General features: G+C 48.5%; 1 protein-coding gene and 1 pseudogene across 1 annotated transcript; both read left to right on the top strand.

Annotated features, from left to right (window-relative positions):
• The first annotated feature begins 5,278 nt into the window (after positions 1–5,278).
• Positions 5,279–9,257, top strand: LOC123145192 (growth-regulating factor 4). The gene is made up of 4 exons (XM_044564540.1): positions 5,279–5,811; positions 5,907–6,127; positions 6,631–7,045; positions 8,496–9,257. The coding sequence occupies exons 1-4, from the start codon at positions 5,708–5,710 to the stop codon at positions 8,983–8,985; spliced, it is 1,230 nt and encodes a 409-aa protein (XP_044420475.1). The 5' UTR covers positions 5,279–5,707; the 3' UTR covers positions 8,986–9,257.
• Positions 9,258–13,033: 3,776 nt separating this feature from the next.
• LOC123142617 (serine/threonine-protein phosphatase 7 long form homolog) lies at positions 13,034–18,941 on the top strand (annotated as a pseudogene).
• The last annotated feature ends 1,865 nt before the right edge of the window (positions 18,942–20,806 follow it).

Here is a 20,806-nt window from a genome sequence, read left to right as displayed (position 1 = left end):
CCATCGCCGCCTTATGAAATGGCGGGGCATTCGTGTCACCGCGTTCAAGTCCATTACTTTTAGAATGTGACAGCACACAATCTCGCCCCGTTCGAATTTGCAGCATTGGTAGTAGTATTCGCCTTCGCTTATCGATGCCTTCACAAAGTAGTTCCTTCTCTTGTCTGGGTCTTCAGGTTCTGAATCCGACATGCCCATGATAGAACACACCTTGAACGTATGTTCGTCCACCTGGAAAGCCGTGTACATGCTCGCACGCTTTATTTGTTCTTGGAATCTGCAAGTTTTGTGTGGTTTTTGTTAAACTCTTGTGTGAAGTTTTTTGTAGCACCTTTTGTTTGTTGTGGCCAATGGAATTACAATTTGTTCAAACGTGGCAACTACAGTTCATTAAACATGGCAACTGCAGTTGAGTAAACATGGCAACTGCAGTTCATTAAACATGGCAACTTCATTTCATTTAAACATGGCAACTACATAACAACTTCAATTTGGCATTTGCATTCCATACCATCATGGCCATTGGAATTTACATTTCATTAAATATGGCAACTGCAGTTCATCAAACATGGCAACTGCAGTTATGCAAACAGGGTAACTGCAGTTGAGTGAACGTGGCAAACTGCAGTTCATTAAGCATGGCAAACTGTAGTTCATTAAGCACGACAACTACATATCATGTTTACTCTGTACCTAATGGCTACTTTTCAACACAATCATCATTTTCAAATAAGCATTTCAACTGCATTGCATTCTACATGGCACCTGGTACCTTCATGATTTGTGCAAATAAGATTGTAACACAACTGACTTGTTAAAAATCGTGTTGGTGTATATCTTGCTCATCTGCCTCTCCATCGGTAAATACGTTAGCAATTTTGGCTGCTTGAGCGCGGTGTTTGCTTCTTGCTGTAGCTAGGATCCCAGTATGTTTTGTTGCAAAGCGGTGTACTGCTTGGTAAACTGTAGTAATGAGTTGCCAAGGCTCACGTACCGCTTCAAAACAGCATTGAACCCCTCACTGTGCTGTGTAGTCTGCAGAAACGGGAAGAAGCACTGCATGAAGTAGGCCGACACCCAGTACATCCGCTTATCCCACAAGCTAGCAAGCGTCTCGTGGTCTTGGACTTGATATGTTTCAATCATAGCCATCCAGCTCCTTTCAAACTCCTCCACCATCAAGTTGTGGTCCACGCACAGCTCGAATGCCTTGTGCAGGTCTGGACGGTCAGCAAAGAACGGTCCTAGTGTCTCCTCAGCCTTCTTTATAATGTGCCACCTGCAGTGCCTGTGCACTGCTAACGGAAAGACCTCCTCTATGCCTGCACGCATGCTAAAATCCTGGTCTGTTATTATGTTCATTGGAGCAAGTCCACCCATGCACTCCAAGAAGGTCTTGAACAGCCAAACGTACCCATCCGTGTCTTCGTTTCGAACGAGCCCGCATCCGAACCGCAATGACTGATTGTGGTTATTTATTCCTATGAATGGAGCGCATGGCATCTTGTACATATTAGTGAGATATGTCGCGTCGAAAGAAATGCAGTCTCGGAAATGTTTGTAGGCTCTTCTTGCAGCACCATCCACCCAATACATGTTCCTGACACGGTCCTCATTGTCCAATCTTATCCTGTAGAAGAAATCTTGATCTTCTTTCGCTTTCTCATCGAAGTAGGCTATCGTGGCTTCTATGTCAGCCAACTTGCTTTCTCTACGGTACTTTGCCTTTAGGTTTGTGACGTGTGCTGGTAGGTAGGGCATGCTACTCAGAGACCCGTTTTTGCTGTGGATGAGGGAGAGTATCTGCACCATTCTTGATGGACCGACGTTACAATCATTTAGCAACTTTATGAATTTCTTCTCGAGGGGGGTGAATCCTCTGTGGGCGGTCAGAAATTTTACCAGGTCAAACTTCTTTATTAGCTCGTGGTTGTGCTCGTCAAAATATTCAGTGACCACCCACTGTGCTCCATCTACGTTCAACTTACACCGGACAGGGCATTCCGTCTTGACAATGATACCTCTCTTTCATTCCGGAATGACAGGCGCATCACCTTTGCCCTTCTTCTTTCTTCGTGCCTTGTAGCACCTCATCTCACCTCTACTGTACTCGTTAGTTTTTTTAATTTTCCTATGGTATTCGGTGTTGACCGCAAACCCATGGAAGTTTGCATATGTCTGGTAGAATTCCTTTGCATCTGCAAACGAATCAAATCTCTGCCCAAGATACGGTGGCTGGGGTACCATGATTTCTGATTGCCCACCATCTTCATCCCCTTGTGCTTCGTCATCGGTTTCATCATTCACTTCAGTATCGGCGGCTGTTTCACCTGCTTGAGTGTTGCTTGTGCTGGTGTGCACATGTGTGCTTGTCGGTATTGCTGGCACGATTGCTATTTCCGACACTGACTCGGCATTGTTTGTGGCATGAGTGTTGGCTGGCTGGTGGAACGCGTCTTCCGTGCGCTCAGAGCTCCCCGCAGTAGATGTCCCCGCGCCGCTGTTAATTGTAGTTGAAGGTCCTGCATTAAAAAATCAGGTACGAGCGTAAGATTTTGCTTGAATGCCATGTGTATCGTAACGGAGTACAGCAATTGTATGTGATTTTGCATGACATCATTTCACACAGCAAGCCATGAATCTGCATATGGCCATGCATGGCAACTGTAATTCTCCAGTAATGGCAGCTACAGTCCAACCACATGGCAACTACTGTTGCCAACACATGGCAACCAGCGTCTTTTAGCTTGAGAACTTGTAGCATATAGCAATGGCAGAAATAGTCCAACACACATGGCAACTACTGTTGCCCACACATGGCAACCAGCTTCTTTCAGCATTAGAACTTGCAGCACATAGCAATGGCAGATACAATCCAGCATACATGGCAACTACTGTTGCCAACACATGGCAACCAGTATACTCTAGCATCAAAACTTTGTATTCTAGGCTTGAGCTCAATACACAAATGTGAACAATCATGAATGTTGCACACACTCTTATAGCAATTGGCAAATCCCAAAGACAATATACGTCTCTTTTGCACATGACCACTTAGTAGCATTTTTTTGTTTTTCCCACCACCACCATTACAAATCTACTTTTCTTCACATGCTATTCCCCACAAAAGCAAATGCAGTACTGTTTTCTGTTTTCACTTTTTTTACCTTGTTGTGCCGCATGTGCCGATCTTGTGTGGTCTGTCATTCCAATTTGATGTGCTCTATCTGCAATAGCGCTTTCCTGCAACTGTGAAGCTTGCCATGAGATGTTTGCCGACGTGGTTCCACCGTAACAACCTGCGATCATGGTAGCAGTTGGTCATTGCATGGCAACTGTAGTTTGTTCAACATGGCACATGTAGTGGTCCAACCATGCCACACAGATTTGTTCACACTTGTCATCCACGGTTGTTTAGACATTGCAGTCACATTTGATTATACATGGCAACTGCAGTTGTCCAGGCATGGCAACTGCAGTTTGTCCAGCCATGGCAACCGAAGCTGTCCAGGCATGGCAACTGCAGTTGTCATATATGTTCCTTTCTCCTAACTCACTTTCCACAACTTCACTTTCATGCGCTCACCTGTGTACGATGTTGATGGCAGGTACATGGTTGCTGCCTGATGCCACGTGCTGCATGAAGGTCCTATATTTTTTCGATATAACTCGTGAGTCTTTTGCCATCCTTGCAAGTTTAATTTCATGTCCACAACAATAAGTTCCTTTTTCGTATGCGTTACCTTGATTTGCCACATTAGCTAGCTGAAGTTGGTTGCCCGTACATTTGTCAGCGTTAGCGCCCTGTGACGAAACTTGCCATGCTGCCCCCCTGATTGTGGTTTGGTCATAAGAACCTGCTAAAAAATAGATTGTAGGACATAAGTAGAATGACATCTTCATCGTCACGAACATGGCAACTGTTTCTTCTTTGTTTATCATGCATCGTACCGATGCCCGCGTAGTGCTCTAGTAGTGGCAGCAATGGCCCTGAAGAAATGAGTTGATTGTACTCTGCTGCATCCCAAGGTGGCGTTTCCGGCCTTTGAGAAAGCCAAGGATCAGTGCCATCTTCGTGATTCATTCTTCTGCTTTTTCTTTTCTGCTACTATGCTTTTAGTCACTGCATGAACAAGAACGCATCAACAATCCACAAAAAGCGTTCTTGCTGTTTGCACGTAGAAGATAACACGGCAATCTCATAATATTTTTTGCGTAGGCAACCAACACCTCATGGCAAGTAGGACATGCACATCCATTTTTCTTTTCTGAATTCTGGATGCCATCTATCATTTTGAAGCGATGGCAACAGAAAATAAAATAGGATGGCAAGCAATAATACATGGTGGCAACTATGGACAACGATAGATGGCAACTGACGTTAGATACAAGTGGCAATTATTTTTCCTCCCTCCCCATGCCAAATTCCTCCTTTCTCTCCCTATTTTATAGTGATTACTACGCTACCAACTACTCGCATCAAAGCCAACCCAGAAGCTTGGCACAAGTCTAGCATAGTATATGGCAGATCTGGCGTATGTTGGTGGGAAAATGCAAAGACACACAAATTCGTGGGGTGTTTGCCCTGATAGCGTGGATCCAGTCGCCATCTTCGTGGGCAAATTTTGCAAATTCAGATTTCTGGACAAAAGAAGATCGGGGATCCACCTGTTTTAGCTCGTCGTCTTGGGAGTGCGGGGAGGGGGGTAGGGTGGGGGTGGGGTGGGTGGTTAGCTGTGGGAAAGGCGCTAGGGATTTGCTCTGGTTGCCATGGCAACCAGAGAAGGAAGGCGACGGAGGTAGGGGATCGGGAGATGCGAGACAATGGCGGCAGGGCGGACCGGGGATCGGAAGGAGCCCGGGACAGCTGGCGTGCTGAGTCGTGCGGGCAGCGCGGTCGTTTGGCCCGGACGTGTGGGCGGTTTTGCCACACACCGGACGTGCGGGTTGTGGCTGCGCGCGCCCGGATGCGGTTTTGCGGGCGAGTTCTTCTCCATGCCACACGAGGCGTGCGGCACAACCACCCGATACACCACACGTGTGGCAGTTATCGGTGTTAAAAAAATGACGAGAGAAAAGTGGCGCAAACGGTTGCCCCGCACCCTCTCACGGACGGACTTTAAAAGTCGGCATTGGTAACCGCAACACAACACAGACAGACGCACCCCAAGCCTCTCTCTATCTCTCTCTTCCCATGCAATAGTTGTCACCACTCGCTCGCTACAGTGCCCGCATTGCATCGCATCCACATCCATATGACCATATCCATTCCTCCCCACGAGAAAAGGAGAGAGAGGGGAGAAATACTAGTCGTCGTCGTCGTAGTAGCTGGTACGTCTACGCTAGAGCGACAGGGAAAGAGGAGGGAGGGGGCGCTTGTCATCTACTCCTCCTCCTCGCCCCTAGCTGGGATCCACAGCCTCCTCCTCCTCCTCGTGTCGGCCTCGTCCACATCCACCGTCTCCTCCGAGCGAGGTGGACAGCGACGCGGCCACGGAGCGAGGGAGGGAGAGAGACAAAGCCGGTAATAAAGGCGGGGGCGCGCGCGCGCACAAGCCAAGCAAAGCACATTAACGACGCCAGCCAGCCCGCGGGGAACCCCATTAAAGACGCTTCCGGGGGAGCGCCGTGGGCAAGCACAGGGGCTTAGCTTAGCTTGGCTTGTGTGTTGTGTGCGCGAGAGGGAGACAGCGGCCGAGAGAGAAAGATGGCGATGCCGTATGCCTCTCTTTCCCCGGCAGGCGACCGCCGCTCCTCCCCGGCCGCCACCGCCTCCCTCCTCCCCTTCTGCCGCTCCTCCCCCTTCTCCGCGTAAGTATCCATCCATCCACCACCCGGTTCTTGGCTCCTCACTCGTCTTCTTTCTTGCTTGCGCGTGACGTGGTTCCATGGATGTTCGTGTGCAGCGGCGGCGGCAATGGCGGCATGGGGGAGGAGGCGCGGATGGACGGGAGGTGGATGGCGAGGCCGGTGCCCTTCACGGCGGCGCAGTACGAGGAGCTGGAGCACCAGGCGCTGATATACAAGTACCTGGTGGCCGGCGTGCCCGTCCCGCCGGATCTCGTGCTCCCCATCCGCCGCGGCATCGAATCCCTCGCCGCCCGCTTCTACCACAACCCCCTCGCCAGTACGTCCCCGCTCTCTCGCACCTTCTTCATCATTACCGCAAATCTTGCGATTGCGTTCTTTGTTTATTCATCCGATCAGGTGGGGGTGTACTTTGCATCCATTAGTTAACTCGCTTCGGTCTTTTGTTAATCCGGGATCCGCTGCTCGAGAAACGCCGTGCGTTCCGCCGGATTTGCTCCCGGAAAGCGTGAGCTTCCGCTTATTTTAGTAATCCCAACCAGTGCTACTCTATCTTCATGGTTTATATCAGGCTACTAGGCACCATGGATTCGTAGGGGTGCTACTGTTCGATTCGAAACAGGACTTGAGCAGCGTGCTCATGTCCAGAACAGAGCCTCCTTGTTTGTTTTGCCGCCAGTTCCTTTTGTTTTTCTCAGTTGGATTAATGCTGCAAATCCAACTAATGGAACAGCTTATCGCTGCTCGCCATTGTTTTTCGATCGAAGGATATTTGCAACTTCACCTTGCATCTGATCGACCGGGTTTGTTGGCTTTGTGCAGTCGGGTACGGATCGTACCTAGGCAAGAAGGTGGATCCGGAGCCGGGCCGGTGCCGGCGCACGGACGGCAAGAAGTGGCGGTGCGCCAAGGAGGCCGCCTCCGATTCCAAGTATTGCGAGCGCCACATGCACCGCGGCCGCAACCGTTCAAGAAAGCCTGTGGAAACGCAGCTCGTCCCGCACACCCAGCCGCCGGCCGCCTCCGCCGTGCCGCCCCTCGCCACCGGCTTCCACAGCCACTCCCTCTACCCCGCCATCGGCGGCAGCACCAACGGTGGTGGAGGCGGGGGGAACAACGGCATGTCCATGCCCAGCACGTTCTCCTCCGCGCTGGGGCCGCCTCAGCAGCACATGGGCAGCAATGCCGCCTCTCCCTACGCGGCTCTCGGTGGCGCCGGAACATGCAAAGATTTCAGGTGAGTCCGCACTGCTCATGACATCTCTCCATGCCATACAGTGTCCCTTGTCTTTTTTAACGGTGCCATCATGCCTCAAACTGATTGGAAGACAGCCAAGCCAAGATGGATACCTTTGGTCCTCTAATTTCTGCGTCCCATTTTGTTCGGATGCACAGTGCTCTGCCGTTGCAACACTCGCGATATGCATTGCATCTATCACTGAAACTTTTTTACTCTCTGCGCTGCAACACATTTTCTGCTGCGTTTTGCCTTTAGATCTGCTTTCTGGGATCAGATTTTAGATTGAGAACCTGGGGACAGTCGGCCCCTATGATAGATCTCTGTTCAGGTGGAAGTGGAACTGCGGTGCAGGTTGTTCACTTGGCTTTGGCGCAGGCTAAGTTTCAAACACGTACTGTCCATGATATAAAGATGAAAATAGATGATGCACAACATATTTGTGGTCTGTCGTCGCAGAGTCTCGCAGTGCTTGTAGTGCCTGGCCTCCCTTGCCATTTAGTACACCGCTTCTTTATTCTTCTACAGCATCCAGTTGTTGTTTCTGTTAGGGCCTGCACACAATGATTTGGGCCATTTTAGCTGCTTTATCTCTGAATACCGGTCGCCACTATCTCTGAAGAGGCCAGCGTGGTGCCGGAAGCCCCACCATTTTCATCTGTACCAATTATGTGTTTCTAACTTTTTATCACTGCAACTGTACAACTGCTTGATCTAACTTCAGTGAACTTGTTGGTGTAAAACCTTCCACTCCTCTGCCGCTAGTTCACATTGGGGAATCCACACTCTTTCCTGCTTAGTTGTGTTAGTTCAGTTTAGCATCTCAAATCCTTTTCTAAAAAAAGTTTTGCATCTCAAATTAATAGGCCACCTCTGTTGCGATTTTTTTGCTTTCTTCTGTCACCAGCTGTTATATTTGAACTCTAGGTATGCTTGGTTCCTTGATAATTTCGAGCAATGCTATTCTTACGCGTAAATATTACATACCACTTTAGTTTAGAAACGGTTATCTCCATGATTTGCTCTAGAGTTAGTTACTAACTCTCTCACAGCATGTGTAAACTTTGTAAAAGTAGCACGGATGAATAGGGTTCCTGATAATTTAATGATGAAAAAACTGAAAGTTTAGGATTTACTCGGTCGCGATGATTTATCGGTAACTACATATTGTACTGTGCATGAGTAACTTTGCAACAATTCTTCATTTCGTTACGACCGTAAGATGACTCAAAACCTTGCAAATTTTGGAGCACTAGCTCTGTACAACTATGCCAAAGATTTTGTCCTTTCATCTCCTAGCAACTGCGCACTGGGCTTTGCCATAAACAACTTTTGCACTATTCAGTAGGAATAACTCGTGGAAGGACTCTTTTCTAGTAATGCTTCTTCAATGTTTGTACTTCATATGCGCATTCACCGATTAACTTTCGGTCTTTGACATGAACTTCAGGTATACCGCATATGGAATAAGATCTTTGGCAGACGAGCACAGTCAGCTCATGACAGAAGCCATGAATACCTCCGTGGAGAACCCATGGCGCCTGCCGCCGTCGTCTCAAACGACCTCATTCCCGCTTTCAAGCTACGCTCCTCAGCTTGGAGCAACGAGTGACCTGGGTCAGAACAACAACCACAACAACAGCAGCAGCAACAGTGCCGTCAAGTCCGAGCGGCAGCAGCCGCTCTCCTTCCCGGGGTGCGGCGACTTTGGCGGCGGCGGCATGGACTCCGCGAAGCAGGAGAACCAGACGCTGCGGCCGTTCTTCGACGAGTGGCCGAAGACGAGGGACTCGTGGTCGGACCTGACGGACGACAACTCCAGCCTCGCCTCCTTCTCGGCCACCCAGCTGTCGATCTCGATACCCATGACGTCCTCCGACTTCTCCGCCGCCAGCTCCCAGTCGCCCAACGGTATGCTGTTCGCCGGCGAGATGTACTAGGCCGACAGCGTCAGTTTCCCCCGTTCTCCATAAGATGACAGACACTACGCTGGGCTGAAGAACGCCGCCCCGGTCTCTGCAGCTGCAGGTGACTTAAACTGAATGGTGTGTGGATTGATCTGCCGGCGTGCTGTGGGTTCCTTCTTCTGGCCCACCGTGCGTGCAGCAGTAGCACTAGCAGCACCTCAACCCTATATATGATTCTGCAATTTACCAGTATTTCTCATGTCGGATTTGCATCAACAACGGATCGAAAGTTTCATAATCGCGTATTCGCATCATGCGTGTTTAATTAAACCCTGTTCTGTGCTGAAATCGCCACTGACTGACTAACGCGATGCTTGCTATGAAAGCTTCATCATGAGATCGGAAGGCTTTGCTTGCTTGCAGATGCAAAGACGACGTGGCAACTAAGCTGTACTGGTAGCACAGCCTACACAGGTCGGCTGTTGTAGTGGGGCGCGGCCTGGCGCCCTTTTCCCGGACACGATCAGGCGGCAGGAACAAGATCCGTTGCGTTGTCACGTGGAGCCTACCCGTGCCGTGACAAGCGATGTTTGTTCGTTGGTCACCCCCGTTCCCCACGCCACCCTCGCCCTTTTAACATGCTGGCATGCTGCTGGGGGCTCCACTCCGTTTCGCGTCCTTGATGGTTGATTGCCTCGCGAGTGCTGAGGCGGACGGGGACATGGGTGGTACCAGTACTATGCGTGCATCGCGGGCTGATGGTTAAGGGTGGACGAAAGCTTGGGGTTTGGGAAAGGGAGCAATAATCGCAGCGGCAGCAGTCGTGGTTGTGGCGCAACCACCGGCCGGCTGGATCTGCACTGCGCCGAGCTTCCAAACTTGGTGGACGAACGACAGGCTGTGCGCAGGGCCACCCGAGAATGGAGCCACCGCCACCACCTTGGGCATGTTTGGTTACATTGCCGATTCAGCCTGGCCCGGCGATCCTGACTCTATTGAGCCGGTTTGAGGAGATGCAGGCCAAAAAAACCCAGATGCACATAGTTTGGTTGCCTGCATGCCCCTAGTTGCATGAGACAAACATTTTTGACCCAGCGTTTGGTTGCCCGCATTGCATTAGGTGCGCATATGACATAGTGTTTGGTTGCAACCTGCATAAGGTGTTGTCATCACTTCTATCTAGTGGTGACCTTACCACACATAATCTGAACATAGTGTCAGCTAGTTAAACAAATGACAGTTCATCCTAACTACAACCAAATGACAGATCAAATTATTAAGAGCCATTGGCTAAATAGGGGATAGTTCATCGGTGTTGCTGCTTCATCTTCCTCTTCTTCTTCTGCTGCTGCTGCTTCTTCTTCCTCTTCTTCTGTGCTTCTGCTGCTGCTGTTTCTTCTTCCTCTTCTTCAAATCCTGCACTGACCTCTGTTAAGCCACATTGCCTCTCCCCACTCCAACATTTTGTTCTTCCAACCGTCATTGTCAAATGCCTCCACACCATGGCCAGAGCTAACAACATCGTCAGGCTTGACCTCTTCCTCCTCAGGCACGTGTTCATCAAAACCCCACTGGAGGATCCAGTTATGCAGAATGCAACAAGCAAGAACTAGCTTAACTTGCGTGGGGTATGGGTGGAATGGCTTCTGATCCAGGATCTTAAACCTATTCTTCAGAGCTCCAAATGCCCTCTCGACAGTTACTCTAAGGCTGGAGTGTCTGAGATTAAGCAGCTCCTGTGGAGTCCTAGGAAAGTTCCTACCAGAGAACTCGTTGAGATGGTACCTGGTTTTCCTGAAGGATGGAAGAACACCCGGCCGACATGCATAGCCAGCATCTCCAAGGTAGAACTTGCCGTCGGGGATGTTGATCCCATCAGGTCGACTCATGCTGTCAGTGAGAATGTTTGCCTCATTCGCTGACCCCTCCCAGCCAGCCAGCACATATGTGAACCCGAGATCAAAGTCAACAGCAGCAAGCACATTCTGGCTTGTGTAGTGCTTCCTCCCCCTGTATGCTGCAGACTGTGACCTAGGAACTCTGGCAGTGACATGAGTACCATCTATTGCCTCAATGCAGTCCTGAAAATGGCATCACTAGCCTGTGTTAGTGCTGAACTTGCACAATACAAGCATATCAAGCCATGAAAAGTGTATATTGTCAATGCTCACCTTGAAGTATGGATACCATCTTGGGCTTCCGCGAATCTTTGGTGGAGTCTGGCCAGATGGTCTCCTGATCATCTCTCCTCTAAGCTCCCCAACAGCAAAAAGCACCTGCTTGAAGTACCTAGAGATGGTCTCCATTGACCTCCTGAACATGTTGTGAACGACCCTGAACCTCTGGTTATGGCCAACAACATGGAGGAACATGGCCACTTGCTCTTCGACACTAGTGTTGATGCTATCTTGTAACAGGCCCCTGCTCCTGAAGGTCTCGACAAGCCTGGCAAATGGTGCTCTTTTCATTCTAAGCATCCACAGAGCCTCGACGTCATTGCAGTTGTAGATGTAGTTCAGATTTTGGATCCTCTCCTGTTCCCGGGGAAACAATGGACCATAGTGGTTCAACGGTCTCCCAGCACGACGAACAGCTCTCTGGTGCATGAACATGACCCATGCCTGAATCACACTAATCAGTGTTGCTGCCTGGATTATCAGCCTCATCCGTGCGTCCATAACCTAGTCGACATCGACGGTTCGTTCAGTGGGAAATCGATCCTACACCTAGCTTAAAGGCCTAAACACTGAGCTAAGAAAGGGGGAGGGGGTCCTGCTTACCGGCATCGGAGACGAGGACGGCGTAGGGGGAGCCATGGCACATAGTAGGTTGACCAGACGGTGGCCAACAGCAAGGGGAGCACCAGAACTGCCGCAAACGCCGCCGCCTCTTTCGCCGCCGCCTATAGCGCAGATCTGAAATCGCAGCCGCCGCCGGTGGTGAGGCAGTGGAGAAGAAAGGGAGGCAATGGCTATGGGTGAGCGACTGAAAGGGGGGTGAGGCGAATTTGGCGCCGGGACGGCGCGCCAGATTTCCATCTCCCGCCATCCCCCCTCGCCCGCGCCTCGCTCCCGCCCAGCGACCTCGCGCCGCACTCAGCCTGGCTCGCGAGAAACTGCCGATCCAAGGGTTTCCAGCGAGCCAGGCTCTGGGCTGCTTTGAGAAGCGGGCGATGCAGGCCCAACAGGAAAACCAGGCAACCAAACAGGCCTCTCCCTTCCCCCGCGGGCCTGGTTGGGCTCGGTGCGGGCAACCAAACACGCCCCTTGTGTCTCTCGGTCTCTCCTCCATGCCTCCCTTCCCGTGCTGCTGCGGCGGCGGCGGCGGCGTGTGTCGTGCGAGCTAAGCGCTGCCGGGTGCCCCACCGCCAACCAGGCGCGGTGCCGGTGCGTGCAAGGAGGTGGGCATCCTCGTGCCGTCCTTTTTGCCGCTCCGCGCGGGGAGGCACTGTCACCCCTGGCGCAGATCGATCCGCTTGGGGGTCTTCTTTTGGACGTTGCCGTGCGTGCATCAGGCCGCGTTGCATGTCCGGGGCAGTGCTGTGTAGAGTATGCGACATGAGAACGTCGGCAGCTCGGCGCGCTGCACCGCACGTGACTCCAGTTGTTCGGGGGCGATGCCCCTTCGCTTGCACGGCCGGCTCGGGGCAAAATTTCGTGTTTTGACCCTTAGCGCATACAAATTCAAGATCTGACCCTGGTTGGAAAAAAAATCAAGATTTGACCCTTTTTCTTATCGCCAGGGGCGTTGGCGGTAGGATTAGACAGCCTACCGTCAGGGTCCTTGGCGGTAGGGTACTAATCCACGTCAGCTCGCGGAGACGACCGCCGCCCCCCTCCGTCGCACCCTACCGCCAGGGACCCTGGCGGTAGGCTGTTTAACCCTACCGCCAGCGCCTCTGGCGGTAGGGTCCGAGCAGTTATTTCGCCCGAGACCCCGCGCCCCTGGCCATCTCCCCACCCCTCCCCCTCCCCCGTCGGCAGTTCTTTCTTCTCCCCCACTCGCCCCTCTCTCCCTCTCTCATCTCCTCCACTCCCCCCCTCGGATCTTCACCGTTTCTTCATCGTTTTTGCGGATCGAGATGGCCCCCAAGAGAGAAACGTAAGCTCCTCCGATCCCTCCAATTAGTTTTTGCAAACTTGCTTCCGATTCGATGCATTATTTGCTTGAAATCCCGCATATTTTTGAACTTAGATTGATTTTTTTTCACCTAGGATTGTTTTAGCTTGATTCTAGTTCTAGTTCTTAGTTCTTTAGTAACTAGTGGTATTGAATATGAACTCTAATCAATAGTTCATATGTTAGTGTGAAGATGAACCCTAGTTCATAATTTTTTTGTTAAAAAAATTATGATGTAATGCATGTGGGAGGACTTGATTGTAGTTTTATGATGCATGTTGATATGATGATATGAAGATGTTGTTTGGAGAAAATACAATCAAGATGAACTCTATTTTAAAAAAATTGGTTTTAAAAAATGATGATATGATGCATGTTGGAGGATTTTATTTTGATATGATGCATGTTGATATGATTTGATCCATCATGTGTAGTAGATGTTGTTGGAGGAATATGCTTAAGATGAACCCTAGTTCATGTAACCAAGAAATTTCATTTTTTGTTTATGTATGCTTATGCTTATGATGCTTTTGTTTATGAAATTTTTTGAAGGCGGGCACCTCTTGCGGACAACATCGGCCCACGGTACTCCATGCTTGACTACGCATTCGACAAGGGTCATCGTGCCCGTTTCATAGAGAACGGAGTGGTAAGTAATATGAAGGAAATATTGATCAAAGTTTTCGGATTGATGAAAATAAGTTCCTAACTTTTGCCGTCCACTTTTTGACAGATGCTCCAGCCACTGCGCATGAGGGGTCACGGGGTTCATGAGAATATGGACTACGACGAGCGCTACGCGCCGTACTTCAAGAGAGCCCGACTGTTGGGTTTCGTGTTGCAGTTCAAGCGTCAGCCGCCGACGCTTGTCCACGCAGCTCTGACAGCTTTGATTGACCGGTGGCGACCGGAGACCCATTCTTTCCATCTGCCATGCAGGGAGATGACGGTGACCCCCGAGGATTGGTCGATGATTACTGCCATGCCGATCGAGGGTCATGCACTCACCGGGCGAGTGGAGAGGACCAACTGGCAGCAGAGGGTTACCACCCTCATCGGCGACTGCCCCGGTGCTAAGGGTAACCGTACATCCGGTGTATCGTTGCCCTGGCTCTCGGAGCACCGGAAGACATGCCCCGAAGACGCCGATGAGGCGACTGTGGAGTGGTACGCGAGGGCCTACCTGTGGTATCTTCTCACGGAGGTCGTGTTTCCAGACAGCTCCGGGAACTCTGCCAACTGGTCGTATCTGTTCTTCCTAGCGGACTGGGATGCAGGGTACAGTTGGGGGACCGCATCTCTCGCCTACCTATACCGTTCGGTAAGAGAGTATCTAATTGCCTACCTACGAAAGTATGTCCATGACATTTTGTTATATCTGATCCTCATTTGATGTTTTGCAGCTTGACGACGCAACGCAAAAGATAGGAGACAAGTCCAATATGGGTGGCTTTGTCTGGGCCTTCTCCATTTGGATGTGGGAGCGGCTGCCGGTGGGGCATCCGGAGAAGATGCCAAGACGCACATGGGGTGCCTATAGCGAAGACGGCAACGAGACTCGACACCCCACCATAGCTTACGAGTGGGACGTTGTCAAACTCTACACGGGCCTAAACAAGACTTCGTACAAGACCTACACCAACGAGTTGGACGCTTTGACGCATTCGCAGGTATATGAACTCGCTCACCACCTTTCTCTTTGATTCCACTTTTGACCGAGAGTGGGAACTTACCAATGTATATGTAATAGGTAAACTGGTAGCCGTATCATGACCGAGAGTGGGACTTCGATCTGAACGTGATGTGCGATGCGGACAGTGATCTTTGGCGGTGCACAGTGCCCATGATCTGTGTGTACGCCGTCGAGTGGCACTTGCCACACCGCGTGGCCACGCAGTTTGGGATGTATCAGCATACCCCACCGGGCCCGCTGACCGATACCGGCGGCCACGCGCTCCACGTATGAGTGCGCTTGTTCTTCGTGCCCATGATTTCATTGCGTGACGACTTTATTATGATGTTTCTTGTGGCCTATGCCTTGCAGGATGAGCCGGCAGAAAAATCAGTCGATCAAAGACTGGGGAGAGGAGCATAAAACTCACGTGACGGAGTGGAACCGACGGAGGTACCGTAAAGACGTGGAGAGGAAAGTGACTGACTGGGATGCTTACCTGGGCCGACACATGAGGTGGTACGATGATGGCCAGAAGCACTGTCTTCGTCTCAGGCCTCGGTGGACGGCGGAAGACATCGCGGAGCTGGAGAGGGATGACCCCGAGGAAGAGGCCTACCAGACCGGCATCAGAGACATGCACAGTGGATTTAGGGAGTTTGCACCCCTCATCAACAGAGTGGTAAGTTTGAACCGACGGTTGTATTTAAATTATTTTATTCGTCATCGTGACTGACTTATGCAGTTACAGTCTGGTGAGCTGAACAGATGCATCTTTAAAGCCTCAGATGCACTAGGTGATGCCCTCGGGAGTGTACAATCTGAGAACAGAGTGAGGGGGACGATGAGGGTACAATTTCAGCCTCCACGGAACAGATGCATCTTGTTCACTTGCAATCATAAATCTGATACTTATTATGCCCTTGTTTCATTGTGAGTGCAGAAGTTCGTGAAGCGTTGTCGCAAGCTGGTAGGGCTGCTTGGGTGTGCTGGAGCTGGGTCGGTTGAAGCTTATCAGCCTGTAGCCCCACAGGGTCACATCGGCTCATCGAGCCATGTTCCCTCGTCGTCTAGGTTGGTTAAGGGGGAGGAGGAGGAGGAGGATGAGGATGAGGAGGACGAGGCCACACATGAAGAAGGGGAGGAGGAGGAGGATGAGAGCAACGGGGAGGAGGAGTACGATGAAGATTATGGACCTCCACCAACTCAATCATCTCAACCACCTCAGCTGCCGAAGAGGAATCCGAAGAAGAAGGATTTGCTGAGTCCGGACCCTTTCCAGAGACCGGTTTCTCGACGGCCCAAGAAGAAGACTGAGGAGGCTCGTTCAAAGAGTAACGAGGACCGTACCCCCAAGATGGGAAGGAGCAACTAATTCTGCTCTTGGATACTTGGCTCTTGTAGTTGGGTTGTCTATGTGTTTGCTATTTGGTTGAACTTGTCTAGTGGTTGTGAAACTACGTGGAACTATGTGTTTGTTATTTGTGGATCTATGTATTTATTATTTGTGAAACTATGTGGAACTCCGTTTACTAATTAGTTGAACTTCGTTTGACATGTTCTATGTGTATGTGATGCCCAAGTTTAATTATTTAAAATCTGTGATATTGCTGTGATATTGCTGTTATATTGAATTTGATAAGAAGCAAGCAATTGAACTTAAAACAATAAAACACAGGACCCTACCGTCACGGACCCTGGCGGTAGGGTCACACAGCCTACCGCCAACCCCCTTGACGGTAGGGTGAACCTACCGCCAGGGCAGTTTAATATTTCGTCACAGAAAGTTTGCGAGGCAAAACCCAGCCACACCTTATCGCCAGGGGTACTGGCGGTAGGGTTAGACAGCCTACCGCCAGGGGCCCTGGCGGTAGGGTACTTATCCACGTCAGCTCGGGCAGACGGCCGCCGTCCCCTCCGTCTAACCCTACCGTCAGTACCCCTGGCGATAGGGTATTTATCCGCGTCAGCTCGGGCAAACGGCCGCCGTCCCCTCCGTCTAACCCTACCGCCAGTACCCCTGGCGGTAGCGAAAGGGTAAAATCCCGAGTTTTTTCCCAGCCGGGATCAGCTCGTGAATTTATATGGTAAAGGGGTCAAAACATGAAATTTTGCCTCGGCTCGGTGGTTTCGCATCTTGCGGCAGAGTTAATGGGTGAGCGAAGAACTGTCAAAAAAGAGGGAAAAGAGAGGGAGCACTAGTGGTTTTGGTTGTGGGAATGGGGACCTGATCGACCGCACGGACCGGATACTGGGGCTGGTCCTGAGTTTGGCTCCTGTCCTGTCCGCATTTCTTTGGGGGGTGTTGCTGCTTGGCGCTTGCTGACTATAAAATCACGTTCGGTCCCGGAAACAGATGGTGCATCCTTGGTGCAGTACATGTACATGCCATTTCTCACGCAAGAAGTTGGATCTGGTTCAACGCAAGGGGGTAGAACACGCTGGTATCCAGTGGTATCCAGCTATGCTACGACCAAGCGCCGCTGCCTGCCCCGTCCCGATCGATTCAGATGGGGCGGGGCAGTGGTCACTCGCGTACGGACGCTTGCTCGCTCCTTTGCGACGGACGGATGCAGCGCGGCAGGAGGGGCGAAAAGGAGGCCGCGTGCACTTGGGGGCGTGCGGTATGTACGATCCTGTTGTCGACATCGGCGCTGCGGTACAGGACAAGCGAGGTACTACTGATTCTGCAATGATCTCACGGGTTGTGACTCCGCTCTTGTGCGTGAGCTGCCTGTGACTCCATACTTTTGCGTTGGTGTTGGCTTGTTGTGTAGTCTGTACTCTGTACTACTACTGCTATACTACAACCGCAGCGGATGAAGTGGGTCTGTGTACCCTCCAGCGCGTGTGGGGAGTGCGCGCGTCTACGTCCGCCTTGGCGCCTTGTGATGAATTTTCAGTACGTAATGTATTGGTAGTACTGGTGGTAGAAGACTCTGTAGATTTTTTTTCCTGTAGATATGTGTATGTATGAATGGCACGAGAGGTCATTTCGTAAGGGCAACTCCAACGCGCCGACGCATTTCGTATATGCAGTATGTTCCTTCATTATATATGTACTGGTAGATTATTGGTACAAGACTGGTAGTGCATGAATGGCGTGAGAGTCATTCCGTAAGCTTTTGTTGTTGGTACTTTTTGTTGTTTCTTACAGGAGTTAACCTTTGTTGTTGGACCAGTCCATTGGCCCACTTTGCCATGGGGAAGCCCGAAAGATCAGACCAAATGTTAAGCAGTCAATGAATTTGAATACACGGATTATTCACTTACAAAAATTAACACGAGAAGACCCTCAAAAAAAATTAAACAGGAGTAATTAGGTAGTGCTACATCTTGTCCAGTGAGAAAAAAAAATGAGCGTGTGATTTTCCGCCACATGTGTATGTCATGCTTGATTTCACATCAAATTATGGCTACATGTTGTAATTATTGGGACATGGCCCGTTATTATTTTTCAGTAATTCTTCCAAAAAGTTCCAAAGGCCCATACGGCCTATTCATGCATCACAAGGAGTGTGGAAAGTTTATCACTAGTGGAAAATGAAACTTAACAGTTATGACTGATTCTTTTCCTCTCCATAACGGATGGTTGTTGCAAAGAGTCACTTTGGAGGACAGGTGCATTGGAGCCCTATATTTTGAATAGTGCAAAAAAAAAACTATTTAGAAGTTTCAAAAAATTCTGAAAATAAATCAACATGTTTATATTAATGCATATTACACGTGTGCAAATTTTGATGCTGAAATAAGTAACCATGCAAGTTACACAGAAATGACAAAAGCGTGATTTTGGAAAGATGAATAGTGCATGTATTATTCAATATTTGGAAAGCACCATTTTGTTATTTTTGTATAGCTTACATGTTTACTTATTTCATCACTAAACTTTACACATATGTAATATACATCCATATGATCACCTATAATTCTTTTCGGAATTTTTTAAAACTTTAAATGTGATTTTTAAGTATTAAAAATAAAGTCCTCCAATACACCTGGGTTCCAAAAATCCACTCTCACGGTTGTTGTCCTTTCTCTTATGAGTACGTTAGTTGGAACTCGCCTATAAGAGGTCGCTCCTCTTCTCAGAAGTGTGTATGAGACCTTTGCCTCTTATGCGTCTGGCACGTTGTTTCAAAACTTTGTGTAGCCTGCGTACTTTTCATCTTTCTTCTCGGCGTGCACCGACAAGTGAGACAACAAGCCTCTGGAATCCCACCTCTTGCGATGCTTTACGGGAGAGAGGCAGTCGGGTTTTTGGGAATGCTTTCGCGTGACTGATAGATTCTTCTTTTCCATGGCTGCACACGACTACTTCCCCAATGATGATTTCATCCCCGACGTCGACGACCTCTTCACCAACATGTCTCTCACTAGTGATGGTACCGCGAATGCCTCTTCCACTATGTCGTATGTGTTCTTATCCCTGAAATATTAGTAGTAAGAATTGATCTTGACATGTTGCTTTTATCATATCTACATGGTTACGTGTCTACTATGCGTAGATTTTTTTTCTTTTGATCATCATGTTTTCTCAGTTCGACATGATTAATCTATCATACTGCTGGATTATACTATATGAAAAATTGCTTAAATATACAACACTACACGGTTTGAAAATTTACTCAAGATAAAGCCCGAAGGTTCATCGACCAATTACATTAAGTTTTGCTACTGTGAAAACTCTTAGCTATTTCCGAGAAACTTCGTTTGGCTACTGTGAAAACTCTTAGCTATTTCCGAGAAACTTGATTTGCCTCCCTCGGACAAGGCCTTTCCAGATGACCTTCCCAACCATTTATAAATTCAGTTTCTTTCATAACTCTAACTGTTTTAATATAATCAGATCCAACTTCAATTTCACTTCACCCATATGTGCATTACACGTAGAAGTAGCCTCAGTCATAGATGGACTCGTTACTTCTAGCAGCATCTCCCAAAAGTTATTTTTTCATTGCATTTCGTCGAGTTGAATGCGAGCAATAGGCAGATTTTGTAGAAAACTAGTTAGTACGAGGACGGTTGGGTTAAAGTAGGGCGTGACTATTACCTCACTCGCCTCAAGCGCGAGCCTGAAGTGACGTGCTATTGGGCCAGCCAAGTGGGGGAGAAACTTTTTTCTCTCCTTTTCTTTTTTGTTTATTACTTTTACTTACATTTCTGAGATTGAAAATATTAGATTTAAATTTTAAAAAATGTTAATCATACATTCAATAAAAATGTCCATGCAACATAAAAAAATGGTGATTGCATTTGAAAATAATGTTCATAACATTAAGAAAAATGTTCCCACATTTTTAGAAATGTTCATCTTATATAAAAAAACATATTTATAGCACGTAAAAAATTGTTCACATAATTCAAGATTTTTTACGTACCATCCATAAAAATGTAAGTGACATTTCAAAAAAAGTTCCCGTGTTAGGAAATTATATTCTTGACACTTCAAAGAATTATTACACAATATAAAATGTCTGTATTGTATTATAAAAAATATATTTTTTACCATTCAAAACAATGTAGGTGACATTTTCTAAAATATGCGTGGGTTTCAAAAAAACTTCGTGACCTTTAAAAAAAAGTTTATACAATGGAACAAAATGTTTGCGTAGTTTTAAAATATGTTTATTGCCATTAAAAATATATATTCACTGTTTCTTCAAAAAAATTGAACATGTATTAAGAAAAGTTCTAAACACGTATTTGAAAAAGAATTGCACATCATGGATTTAAAAAAGGTTCACATGTCTCAAAAAAATGTTCCACATGTACATTTTAAATGTACCAACTGTATTGAAAAAGTCGAGATGTGTTGTAAAAAGTATGATAAAAAACAAAAAGGAAATGAAAGAACCCAAAGAAAATCGGGGGAAACGCCAAAGGGAAGAAAACTGGCGAACAAAAAAAAGGAAAACCAAAGAAAACCAATGAAGAAATACAGAAAAGCAGAAAAGCTAAAAAAGGATGAAGAAGCGCAGATAAACGAAAAAACCGCAATGACAAACCGATACAAACAACACATAGAAACAAAAGAAACAAAAATTCGTCAATTCAGCTATA

Source organism: Triticum aestivum, chromosome 6D (assembly GCF_018294505.1).
Source record: "Triticum aestivum cultivar Chinese Spring chromosome 6D, IWGSC CS RefSeq v2.1, whole genome shotgun sequence".
NCBI lineage: Eukaryota > Viridiplantae > Streptophyta > Magnoliopsida > Poales > Poaceae > Triticum > Triticum aestivum.
Note: the sequence above shows the minus strand (reverse complement) of the source record. Positions and strands in the feature narration are given on the sequence as shown.

What these genes read in the sequence shown, in the direction of transcription:
- LOC123145192 (XM_044564540.1), top strand. Translation starts at nt 5,708, where the DNA reads ATGGCGATGCCGTATGCCTCTCTTTCCCCGGCAGGCGACCGCCGCTCC. An exon ending in CGCTCCTCCCCCTTCTCCGC is followed by an intron (nt 5,812 to 5,906) that starts GTAAGTATCCAT and finishes GTTCGTGTGCAG; the next exon opens with CGGCGGCGGCAATGGCGGCA. An exon ending in CTACCACAACCCCCTCGCCA is followed by an intron (nt 6,128 to 6,630) that starts GTACGTCCCCGC and finishes GGCTTTGTGCAG; the next exon opens with TCGGGTACGGATCGTACCTA.